This window comes from Eremomyces bilateralis (genome assembly GCF_010015585.1).
Source record: "Eremomyces bilateralis CBS 781.70 unplaced genomic scaffold P152scaffold_25, whole genome shotgun sequence".
Taxonomy (NCBI): Eukaryota; Fungi; Ascomycota; class Dothideomycetes; order Eremomycetales; family Eremomycetaceae; genus Eremomyces; species Eremomyces bilateralis.
In genome coordinates, this window is record NW_022985091.1 from 212,225 (window position 1) to 223,732 (window position 11,508).

The following is an 11,508-nucleotide window of genomic DNA, read 5'->3' on the forward strand; positions in this document are numbered from 1 at the left end:
CTGCCCGGCGTGTCCCAGGTGCTGCTTGTGACGGAACGGTCGGTGAGGATGGTGGAGATGGAGTCGCGAAGGGCTTGGCCACGGTTCATGTTGAGTTCTTCCAAGACGAATTCCATTGCCTTCATCTCGCTTTCGAGCTCGCTCCATCGACGTCTCATATCGGCTTGAAGCCGGAGGATCTCTCCATTGACCGTCAATCGGTCTTTGACGCCCCGGTCGATGATGGTGAGGACTCGCTCGATAGCCGGACCATAATGGGTCTTCTTCGCCTCGTAGTTCTCGATCTTCTTCGCGGCCGACTGTTGATTGGTATGCTGGACTCCTTCGTCCAGCGCTTCTCTCAGCTTGATCAGACTCCGGGAGACGCTCTCGCACATCTTGAAGGCTTGTCGCCCCGCATTCCGGAACACCAACACCCAGCGATCTTCGCCCAATTCCCTCCGCAAGGTCTCGGCATCCGACTCCAACTTCTTCCATTGTTCTTCCAGCTGCTCCTTCCGTTTGTCAAGGTCCTCGCATCCCGTGGGAAAGAGGTCGTTCGCTCGTTGCTGGAAGACGGAGAGTCGCATCGGCAGGAAATCCAGCGACGCGCGGAGTGGTTGCATCCGTGCGAAGAGTGCCAGGAGATTCGAATCGTCTTGCGCTTTCTGAACGGCGGGAGAAGCGGCAGAAGGGCTCATTCCCATTCCAGGTTCCACACTATCTCGGGCGCGTGAAACAGATCGGGCTTGTCGGCTTGGCGCTTCCTCGACGATGGTCTCCAATTCTCCGATATCGATGCTATTGCTTGGATCGCTCATCGCCTCCAGCATAGCGGTGCGATGTCTTCTCTCCTCCATCTCAAAGACCAGTCGTCCCAGCGCTGTCAGCTCCAACCCGATCTCTCCCAGTACGGTGTTCCACAGCTCTTCCCATTCCATGGCAATCTCCACCTGTTCCTTGACATCTCCTAACGTGTGCTTGATCTTTTGCCAGTCGCTCATAATCCCATCCATCTGCTCCACCAGTGCGTGTAGTTTCTCGGGACCCAGACTTGAAATGTCTTTCCGCAATTGTAGTTGATCGATTGCGATGACGTATACTTCCACCAGGCTTTCAAACCGGTTGATGGCCACATCCACCTCTCCCAGTCCTTCCCGTCCGGCCGCCGCCGCCCATTCGACATCATCCTCCGCATCCAGTCCGTCCAGCACCTCCGACGCCTTGTTCATCCAGCGCTTGATCTGATCCGCCGCTTCGTCGAGGGTGTTCGCCGCGGCGACCGATGAAGGGATGGCGGCGATGCTCGACGACAGTGACGATGCCTGGGGGAGTCGTATTGATGTCAACTGGGATATCTGATTCGTGAAGGACGCCCGGGAGAGAGTGTACATCGACCCGACCCGTGACAGGCCATATGGATTGAAAAAGGAGACCGCGTCCTCCCCACTCTCCGCGTTCCCGTTGCCCGCTGCCGCGCCCGCCATTGTCGGGAAATACCCATCCCCATATTCATCCTTCGGCGGAGGTGTGGGCGCCATTCCGGGCGTGGAGTCGGCGGAAAAGTCAACCCGGGAACCACCACGCGACTTGGCTTCTTCGGGGAGGCGATACTTTAAAGTGTCGTGCATCGGATCGGGGTCGACATGGCGCTCGCTCGGGGAGGGCGAAGAGTCGTAGATACCTGGGCGAGAGCTGGTGCTGATGATGGATGAGAGTTCGCTGTCAGACTGGGGTGAGGGGTCCATGCCAGGAACAGCACGAAGAGAAGGCCAGGACTGGATCGGGGACGAGAGTGAACCGTAGAAGTGAATAATCTCGGGGCAATTTGTTTCGATTTAAGGGTCCTAACTCCGCCGAGTCGTGTTTAATGAGGGCGGATCTGGCCGTGAGGTCACCTGGAACCTATGGGCTGGCAATACCAAGCTGAGGATACACCCGATTCTCGCAGAAGTGGTGTGAACGGTTTGGCTTGAGGTCAGGACGGTCTTCTGCATATGCCCGATGGAGTCTGCAAGACCATGGAGTGACTTGTCGGAGTGTCGGAGAATTCACAGGGCTTCAGATTATAGGGAACAGTCGGGCTGGTGCGGTTTGATCTTAATGAGAGGGTGAGAGGCGTGTGCCAGTGGTGGCTTGGGGAGTGACAGGCAGCGGAGACTGTTTGGTGACAAGGGGTGTGGAGTGTGGAGTGTGGAGCGTGGACAAATCCTTCCAACGTCCCTGACGCGTTTGATGAATTAGAGATGGATCAGTCGGATGAATTTTTGGAATATCAGGACGGCATTGATAGGAGTGAGAAGTGAAAGAAGGGTCGGAGAAAAGGATGTAGAAAATCGATGAGAGGTGAATCCGAGAACCAAATGTTAGGCAACGCGTGTGTTTCCTACAGAGTCTACTACTAATGTTTCATGCAGCCCACCAGCTGTCAGTCTGGCCGTTAGTCTGCTAATAACTAATTACGGACGGGATGTAAACACGCGAATAATTAGTGGCTTGACCCGTAAAGTCCATCGACGTCACACGACAGGAATCACAGTTCGGAATGTCAACAAATAAATACTTGCTCTGGTCCTAGAAATTCGACGACGTATCCGTCTACAACAACGTGGAAGGCAGTTCAGAGAATACGATTACTAAAATCTGTGGATGGCACTCACCATTGACTACCCAGATCACAATGGTTTGGAAATAGGTTGGGAGTTGACTCAGTACAGTCATAGATAGTCCTGAAGTAGTGGACGCACAATTGTGCAGGTTGGAACAATCCAATCCAATAAATCTGAACACCACGCAGATCAATTATACAAATTTCGAGATTCACGTGAAGTACACCGTCCTAGCGAACACGGAATTCTCCTTGTACAATTTGGATACTACTAATAAGGGTATCATAAGAACAACATGAGTGGTGCTGTTTCGACGAACAGTCCAGGATGAATCTCTCATCGAAGAGACAGGTAGTATGCACATCTCCAAAGACACGTAAAATGTTACACGGCTTCTTCTTGTGGAACATCGGGTAAGTCCTTCTCAACCTTCACCATCGGTGCTCTCTTCTGCGCTGCCCTATCCTTCTCCTCCCATTCCATCGTGATCTCCGCCCGCACCGCACGACACCACTTCATCAACGCATCATCGAACTGCCTCCACGCCGCCGGGTTGCTATTCTGCACCACATCCAGCGCGTTGAACTCCAACTTCGCCTCCCACCGCAACTCCGCCGCCTTGCGCCAGTACTTCAGGTTGTCCGCGCATCGATACGGCTTGTTAGTGTCCGTGTGATACGTCTTGATCTCCTCGAAGTGCCGTTTCGATTTCTGCACCAGCGCGTTGTGCAGCCGTACCAGGCGCACCCCGTCCTGGACTGCCCGGAGAAAGGGCGTCGGCAGCGCGTCCGCGGTCGCGGGGTCGGTCCAGACGGGTAACTCTTCGGTTGCGGGGTCGAAGGAGCGGATGAAATGCCATTCGCGATCGCGTTCGCGGCCCGTCCAGTCGCCGTGCCGCCACTTCCAGCCATCGCGCTCTTCTTGATCGCGTCGCTCTTGGGCGAGCTCTTGGTCGAGCATGTCAGCGACGGTGCCGATCCACGTTTGCATCGCCGCGACTTCCAGGATGCGGATCCCACCGGCGAAGTTCCGTGCCGCCATGCGCTTCAGCACGTCCAAGACCTGGTACAATTCCCCGCGGATTTCCCGCTCTGATTTGATCGCGTACAGTTTCTGGGGGTGTTCGTGTAAGGTGTAGTAGTTCTTTCCGGCCCGGATGGCCAACGTCATCACATCCAGCACATGCAGTCCTTGGATCTCTTGCCAGCCGGGTGCGTCGGCCGACGAGGCGCGTTGCCCTGCCGTGGTGGATCCGGACGGGGTATCCAGGAGATCTCCCACGCTCTGGTGCTTCGTGCTCGTCTCGCTGATGATATCTTCGAGTACCTTGCTGGATTCGTCCAGCGCGTCCGTCAGTTCCCGACGGAGCATCGGTAGCCCCGGCGGTGACTCGACGTATACTTGCCGATAGTTGTACGTGCTGACAGTCGGAGGTAACATCATGGGCTCCTGTTGGGTATCCAGCTCGCTCGAGCCCTCGTCAAACCCCTGTGGCTCGTCGTGAATGACACCGCTTCCCATACTTCCATCATGCCATTCGGGATGGCCACTCGGGCTATACTTGTCGGAGGACTCGGACAACATCGATCCGTACCCTTCGCCCTCTCCGACGCCTCCCCCATTCTCTCTCCCAGCCATGACCCCACTGCCAGGCAACCCCTTCCTCGACTTCGCCAACTGCGCCCCCTTGCCATCCAACAATCCCGTCCGCGCGAAATAGTATTGCAGATGCGCAATCGACCCTAAACTCATCACGCTCTCCCGATTCTTAGCGGATTCGGCAAAGTTGGTCGCTTGGGGGCGCATGTAGCCGCGGCGTCGGAGGCTGGCTGCGACATCGGACGTGCGGGAGGTCGAAGAATGCGCGGAGACGCTGGAGGCGGATGAGGCGGTGGAGATGGAGCGGTCGAGGCGGGGGATGGCCGAGAGAGGGAGGACGGGAGACGCGGAGGGTGAGGGTGAAGAGCCGCGTGGGATGGGATCGTCAGAGGCCATGTTGAGGTGAGGAGGGGTCATGCCGACATGAGGATGATGGTAGGGTATCGATGAGAATTTCAAGAGTGTGATATCGAAGGATCGGTGCAATTTAGAAAGCAAGACAACTGCGCTGGCCGGTTTGCTGAATAATTACCATCACAAGAACAAAGGTCGAAGGGTTCCAAAGAAGGACAGATTATGTATTAAAAGAGTGTATGTTCGAGTAACCGCACGCATGCACAAGAGAAGGGGAGGCCTTTTCGAAGGGCGAAAGGGATGTGGAAGGGAAACAGGAAAAGGGTATGTAGGTAGGTAAGGTACCGATGAGGATTGGGATGTAATAATGCTGGAGTGATGCGTCAAAGGGGGGGTCTCCGCTCAATCTTCACGATTCACGCGTCGCAGGGGATAAGAACCGTGGAAACTGGGAATAAAGAGTCAAGAGAAAAAGACCGACACACTCTAGCCGGCCCGCCTGCCGCCTCCCGAACCGCTGGTCTTTGCAAACGATCTAGTGTCGATCAGAGTTCAGATCACTTGCAGAGTGCACAGCGCAGAGGGTAGATTGTCCGTCTGTCGACGTCCAGGTATATCCGACGGGTCCTTTGCAGAACTTCAATGCAGCGATGGCGAGCAGGGAAATGTTGAGCCTTCCCACACCGTGAAGCCGTGAGGGAGGCGTTTGTTTACGTGCTCGAATTGTCTTAGATTACCCGAAAAGGCCGAAATTGAAGGGAATGGGGAAAGGGGAAGACGATGTTCAAGGCGAATGAAAGTTGGGTCATCTGCCGAGCTAGCCAATTTGGGAGTCTTGATTAAATTGCTTTCTGCTGTCATTTGAAGTCGTCCAATTCTTCTTGTCGACGATCCATATATATACAACTATCAAGGTAATATTTAAATCAGCCGCTGCATGTAATTCAATATGTCCCGTCCATCCAAGAATTTATGACTGTGCCTCTTCCTTGGGTGGACGTGTATAGTTCCGATGTAGCATGCCCCATCATTACACCCCATTTGGCTATGGCAAGCAGGTCAAGATACCCTTCACCTTATCTAGAACCGTCTGCTGCCGAGCCCGGTCCACCGTGCTCTTGTCATCCGCATCCCCTACCGAAATCGTAGCATAGCATCCATCGGTGCGTAACACGGTTGACAGTTCCTGCGGTAGCCGATCCGTTCCGCACCACTCCACGTCCCGCTCCGAGAAAACCCCCGGGTTGATCCGCGTGAAGATGAACTGGAAGTCCTCCAGCTTCTCGCATCGTCCGTCGCCGACTGTGGGGAAGTTGACGTTGAGCCATGCGCCGTCGGGGAGATAGGGCGTACCGGACGCCAATACCGTGTTAGTGACGTTCAGCGCCAGGTCCGCATACAGTTGGCTATAGAGGGGAGTCGGTTCGGTGAACGATGTCGGGTCGCCCGACGCGCCCGAGAAAGCGATGCCGGGGATTTTATGTTCGTTGACGCTGTAGACGACCGCGCCGATGGTGCCGGAGAACTGGACCCCGATGAAGATGTTGGAGCCCACGTTGGGACCGGCGACAGCGAGCTCGGGCCGCAACCCACCGAAGAACTGGGACGCCACCGTGTTGATGCCGTGCTTCATGGAGGTGACGGGGTAGGAGTTGACCCAGTTGAGGCGGCCGTCGTTCGGGTCGGACCCTGTGGGACCGCTGTTTGCCGGGCAACTGTCATGTTGGCATGATTCGGTTCTATCCGTGGGTGGAGAGTCGAGAGAGCCTTGGATATAGTTAGGGATCGGTATCAAACACACGCAAATTCATGGGTTACTGGATCGACATGGCAAGGGGTAACGATCTGTATAGGAACATGATATACAGTATGTAGAACAGTATGTAGCATCAACCAAGCCAGAAACCACCAATGCCACGTCCAGGCTCTTTCTTCTTGCAGACCTGGAAATAGGACTTACCCCTCCCTGATTGATTCTCCGCAGGCCCGGACAAGACTACATCATGTCCCGCGGCCTTCAGCACAGTATGGAGCGTCCGCAGGTTGACTTCTGCCCAACCATCATCGTTGGATTGCACGATTCTCACAGCCTGAACGGATAGCAGAAGCGGCAACAAGCTCGACAGGACTTGGAACTTCATCTTGCAGGCTCGAGCAAACTCGAGTAAACGAATGAAGATTGCGCAAGACGAAAAACAAACCAAAAGAAGGAATGGGCGGTGGTAGAGGTTCGTGATGGATCTTAATACTGTGGTCGATTCCACAAGCGTTTCAATCGCTTTATATTACACTCCTTTCCACCGCTCAACTTCCCCTCATCTCCCCAAGACCCTACAATTTCTAGTTTCGTATCTCTTAGCCTTGCCAATAAGCTGGAACGTGTACTGGGCACTGGAGCTCCTACCTATAACATCGACTTCTCGGCATTCATTGTGGATGAATAGATTTAGCGCGACGACCATAGCAAAGCTTGAGCCGACCTGGCGGCATCATTGGTTGGCAAGAAAAACAAGTGTTGGCCATGGCGGCGGTTTCAAACCCGTTCAAGAGGACGAGTGCCTGGCGCGGACGCAGGCAGTGTTGTGCCTGGCGGACGTGATTGGGGAATGGCGCGTAGGCGTCTTAGAAACAGAGAGGATTTTCTGGGCTTGTGACAAGTTGAACACCTCGTCTCTTGGCAACGAGGGCAGAAACATGCCTTGATCAACATATCTCAAACATTATAACAGACAATGGTTTGGATACTTCGCATGGTTATTCCGCCATCATGAATGGTATCGGCTGCGTAGAATAGTTACCGACAGGTCTAGAAGAGTGGGAAATGCTTAGGCGGGAGGTTGGTTCAATTCGGCCCTCTCACCAATGTCGTCACACCTCGTGACCCGCTCTCCGTTGATATCAACATCGGCGAGACGACGACACCTCTGCACTGGCCTCCCTGAAACAGGAACGTGTACCGGCAGAGGAGTCGACGAGCTTGAAACGTTCAATTGAAACTGTAATACCAGCCAACATTGGATGTGGCCGCTAGAGAACGGCAATCCTATTTTGAAGTGCGCAGTCTATGACGGAACATCGACATTCGTACTCAGAAGACGTACAGGTTGAGGTGAGAAGAGAAGATCTCGGGATCCAGCATGAGTAGACGAGTGCGTGTCGATATAAAATCAAAAGAAAAGAGCAGGATAACTGATGGATTCAAGATTTCGTTCATCGTTACCGGGAGGGTACAAGGAGTGTGCTTCAGGTCGGTCATTCATCTTCCATGCGGAGGGCAACCATATCCGACACACAAGATGCTAACATGTCGCCAGAGCCTCCACAGTCGACAGTGCCAAAGGCCTCGGGCTCACTGGGTTCGTCAAGAATGCTAGAGATGGTAGTGTACGTCCTGCTGCCCTCGCTTTCATATGCCCTGATGCTATCCGTTACGCGGATAGTCGCGATAACCGTTCGTCCCATCGCGCAACGTTGGATGACCCTTTTAAAACCACCTCCAACGACAGTCTCTGAGAACTGACCCCTGATGCACCACGAGCAGGTTACCGGCGAAGCACAAGGTCCTGAAGGGAAAGTCCAGGAATTCGTCGAGTTCCTGCAAACGGGTCCCCCTGCGGCACGAGTGGAGAATGTGAGGCACGAAGCTATCGACGCCCGGCCGGATGAGAATGAGTTTTCTCATGCACGGCACTGATCCTAGATCACGGGGGACGATTTGAAGGGGTGGTTGGACGACGGTGATGGCGTCGCGTAGTGACGATGTGGTGCCCGGCGCCAGATGATGTACGATACGTAGAAAGCATACAAATGTCATTGCTTCGAATTTATTCCCGTACTTTGAGGGGTTGATGCATTGGTCTTGTTTGTCTCTCTGCTCTACCTCTTAGGGTGATGTAAGTTATCCACCAGCTTTTGATCTACCAGCAGTCCTAATCAAATGCTAGAATCACTTAGCCACTACAATATTTGTCGCGTTGCCCCATTCATCTCCGCAACGGCTTTCCTTGCTCCGGAATTCGTGTTGACACACGATCCAACCGCACTCAGCGACATGTGGTCCGAATTCACCTCCCATCCACACATGCACAATATCATTCCCCGACCGCCAATCCAATCAATAAACTCGGGCGTTTAGCTTAGATATAAAACGTACCGGACCACCTAGAAAGTAGTTCTTCTAAGGAGACGTAGTCCATGATGGTTCTTCGGAACCGGGCCCCTTAACTGGACTTGATCAAATCCTTGCGTTCACCAGACTGGTTCTTTTAGGCGTTTTAATTGTTTTTTCTGGCATCGAGAACCGTGTGTGGGCCTTCTATGGTAGCTCTTGTGGATTTATCCCTCGCCGTCGTGGAAGATTAGCGTGATGTTGACATTGCTGATCGTGGAGTCTCGGTGTGGACTCGAGGTCTACCTGGACACATCGCACCTCACCTCACCTAAGCCTCGCTCATGACAACACTTATCTCTATTCGTATGGGTATCATTATTGCTAAGTAATTGCTGAATGAATCAGGATTCGTCAAGCTGCTATACCTCCATCTCACCACTGCCTTCAGCCTGTTGAGCCCCTGACTCTGCTGGAGCATCTGCACCACCTGTTCTTGTAGATGAGGGTCCTTCATCTTTCTTGTTTCCATCGGTAACTGTGAGCGGATCCTGAAGGGTGGCAGGCTCCACCCACATAGCGTCGACGCGCCTCTTCCATCTTCTTCTCCGCTTTCCTGGCTGCTCAGTCTCCGTTCCATGATTGGCATCCTCTCCCTCTGGTGATCCACTGGCATCGTCAACGTCATGCATGTCCATATCCGTGTTCGCGGCTACTCCGGCGTCTTCTCCAGTGCCACCGACGACAGTAGCTGATTCCGCCGTATCCGCCGCTATCGGAATTTCCGCGCCGGGAGGAGGAATTGCTGTCAGCTTCGTCACCTTGACTTCATCCTCTTCCCCTTTCTTTGCCTTCAGCTCGCTTAATCTCTCTAAGAATCGTGCTTGCGCCATTCGCTCTTTGGAAGCCCCGGTTTCCAGTATGATCCGCTTCCCTCGCCCTGCCGGTGCCATTGGCGGCCCGTCAGCCGCACTGCCCTCAATTGCTGGTAAAGACGGCTCCCGGGGAAGCTCAGTAGGAGGGGGAGGAGGCTCATAATCAGGCTGCTTCCGCTTCAGCTTTGCATTTGAAGCGCGTAGTCGAGCGGTGCCGACGCCGAGGAGGTCGTAGTTCTGCATGGATCGGAGGGGACGTGACTCCTTGTCCGCCGGCGAAGGGAGTCCATTCGACTCGGTTTCGAGGTCGATAGAGGTAGATTCCAGCTCTGTCGTGGCGCTGCTGGATTTGCTGAAGAAGAGATGGCCGCCGATGGGTCGGGTCCATTGCGTGGTGAAGTAGGAACCCCGGAAATAAAGGATTGGGTTTGAGGAGGCCAGGGCAAGAATCTGGATGGACTCGTTTGCTTGAGATGTCTCAGGACCCGCGGATAGAGCCACGCCCGACTCGTCGGAGGATCCATCGGAGGAACTTGAGCGGAGGCTAGATGGAGTCGACCGGAGATCATCGTCCTTGGGTTTGTGCTGGGAGAGGCTCGCATTTTGAACTACACCAGGAGCTATCCCGCTAGGTGGAGGTGGAGGAACAGTGGCGGAACTGAAATCGATAGAAACGTGAAATGTCTAGAGGCATTAGACCAGAGGACTGGAATGTTGATCGTTGCCTCACTTCTTTGTCGTTTTCATCATATTCATATTCCCAGTCCGAGCCCTCATTTTCATCGTCGTGTCCATTGCTGTGGACCTCTAGGTCATGTTTCACTGCCGCTGCCATGACGACTCCGTAGTATACCGTTCTGTACCATCAACTCCGCACAGCGATCCTCCTCATATGAATACGGTATCGCCCAAACTGCCCAACTTCCCCAGTGTGGTCCCTTAACTCTACTTTTATTAACAGCTCCCCAGATCCAACTTCCACGCTCTTCACTGGTGCAAGGTCATCCGCTTGTTCTGCCGGCCACAAGAGTATACTCTATTCCGCTCCCACACCTCCCCAGAAATAAGGGTGTTCAATCAATAGGTCGTGACAGCCCTCGAAACGACTAAACAATGGGCGACGATTGCATCCGACGAGGTGTAGACGTGGGGGGTCTCAATTCGCCAGTGGGCATCAGAATATCGGGATTCAAGGGCACTGAGAGAACGGGTAGCGAATCAGGTGAAAGCAATCATGGAAACCCTTAAGCAAATGATAACTGAAGGTTTCAGACGTTGGTTGGTCAGGTGCAGAATTGGATGGCGGATGATCCATAATTAAATGCTATTTTCGCAGTCATGATGTGGTGGACTAGCTTAGTTCGGACCCAAAGGCTAGGGTTGGTGTTGGTGAGCGGCCAACTTTGGTAAGGGAATGATCCTTTTGAGAGATGAAAGCCCGAAACATGACCGGCGGGGTGACACACAGCCGCTTCCGGGTGCCCAGGGGTGCCTATACGGGCCAGAGGTGCCTATAACTAGGTCACTCACACACTACCACGGTGGTCGGTGACTCTCTGACTGCCCGCCCGGCGCCCGCCGGATTGCCCGCTGATCTTTGTCCGTCTCCCCCTCACTGCATCATCTTCCTTCTTTGATTCACCGCATTCCTGCTGACTGCTTATGCAAACATCCTAATACATCCTCGCGCCCTTACCTATACGTCCTTTCGTTTCTTCGTTTACTGCACTGGATTTTGCACTTTCCACTCCCTCGCAGGCGGAGGATACCATTTCACGACATGCAACGACCAAGAGCGTTCTCCGAGCCATCCGCCACCCTTTGATCCTCATGTGGGGGACTAAGCCGATATACCCGTTCCACTGTACCCCGAAATCGAGACCGCCAGCTGAGTACTGCTGACAGATCGGGTTGGAAAGCGGTACATAGTTGTCGCCGCTGAATCAGATAAGAGTGAGTTTCATAATTCATTGCAAATCAACCT

The 11,508-nt window shown here is 53.8% G+C and overlaps 4 protein-coding genes across 4 annotated transcripts; 1 reads left to right on the top strand and 3 right to left on the bottom strand.

Annotated features, from left to right (window-relative positions):
- Window positions 1–3,062: 3,062 nt before the first annotated feature.
- On the bottom strand, window positions 3,063–4,559 carry P152DRAFT_382854 (uncharacterized protein; the record flags this gene model as incomplete). The annotated part of the gene is made up of 2 exons (XM_033675769.1): window positions 3,063–4,160; window positions 4,230–4,559. Coding segments are annotated over 2 exons (1,428 nt in total), but the record flags the coding sequence as incomplete, so codon positions are not given.
- A 935-nt stretch (window positions 4,560–5,494) lies between these two features.
- On the bottom strand, window positions 5,495–6,797 carry P152DRAFT_162787 (sure-like protein). Its single transcript, XM_033674031.1, has 2 exons — window positions 6,502–6,797; window positions 5,495–6,308 (listed from the first exon to the last, which is right to left on the bottom strand). The coding sequence occupies exons 1-2, from the start codon at window positions 6,680–6,682 to the stop codon at window positions 5,587–5,589; spliced, it is 903 nt and encodes a 300-aa protein (XP_033531035.1). The 5' UTR covers window positions 6,683–6,797; the 3' UTR covers window positions 5,495–5,586.
- Window positions 6,798–7,532: 735 nt separating this feature from the next.
- Window positions 7,533–8,235, top strand: P152DRAFT_442009 (Acylphosphatase; the record flags this gene model as incomplete). Its single annotated transcript, XM_033677726.1, has 4 exons — window positions 7,533–7,690; window positions 7,745–7,788; window positions 7,856–7,925; window positions 8,083–8,235. The coding sequence occupies exons 1-4, from the start codon at window positions 7,679–7,681 to the stop codon at window positions 8,233–8,235; spliced, it is 279 nt and encodes a 92-aa protein (XP_033531036.1). The 5' UTR covers window positions 7,533–7,678.
- Window positions 8,236–9,007: 772 nt separating this feature from the next.
- Window positions 9,008–10,794, bottom strand: P152DRAFT_461595 (uncharacterized protein). The gene is made up of 2 exons (XM_033680159.1): window positions 10,255–10,794; window positions 9,008–10,208 (listed from the first exon to the last, which is right to left on the bottom strand). Exons 1-2 carry the CDS (start codon window positions 10,357–10,359, stop codon window positions 9,072–9,074), a joined length of 1,242 nt encoding a protein of 413 aa, XP_033531037.1. The 5' UTR covers window positions 10,360–10,794; the 3' UTR covers window positions 9,008–9,071.
- Window positions 10,795–11,508: the final 714 nt, after the last annotated feature.

Coding starts and splice junctions, on each gene's coding strand:
- P152DRAFT_162787 (XM_033674031.1), bottom strand. CDS start 6,682: ATGAAGTTCCAAGTCCTGTCGAGCTTGTTGCCGCTTCTGCTATCCGTT. Junction 6,309..6,501: donor GGAGAATCAATCAGGGAGGG/GTAAGTCCTATT, acceptor ACTATATCCAAG/GCTCTCTCGACTCTCCACCC.
- P152DRAFT_461595 (XM_033680159.1), bottom strand. CDS start 10,359: ATGGCAGCGGCAGTGAAACATGACCTAGAGGTCCACAGCAATGGACAC. Junction 10,209..10,254: donor ATGATGAAAACGACAAAGAA/GTGAGGCAACGA, acceptor TAATGCCTCTAG/ACATTTCACGTTTCTATCGA.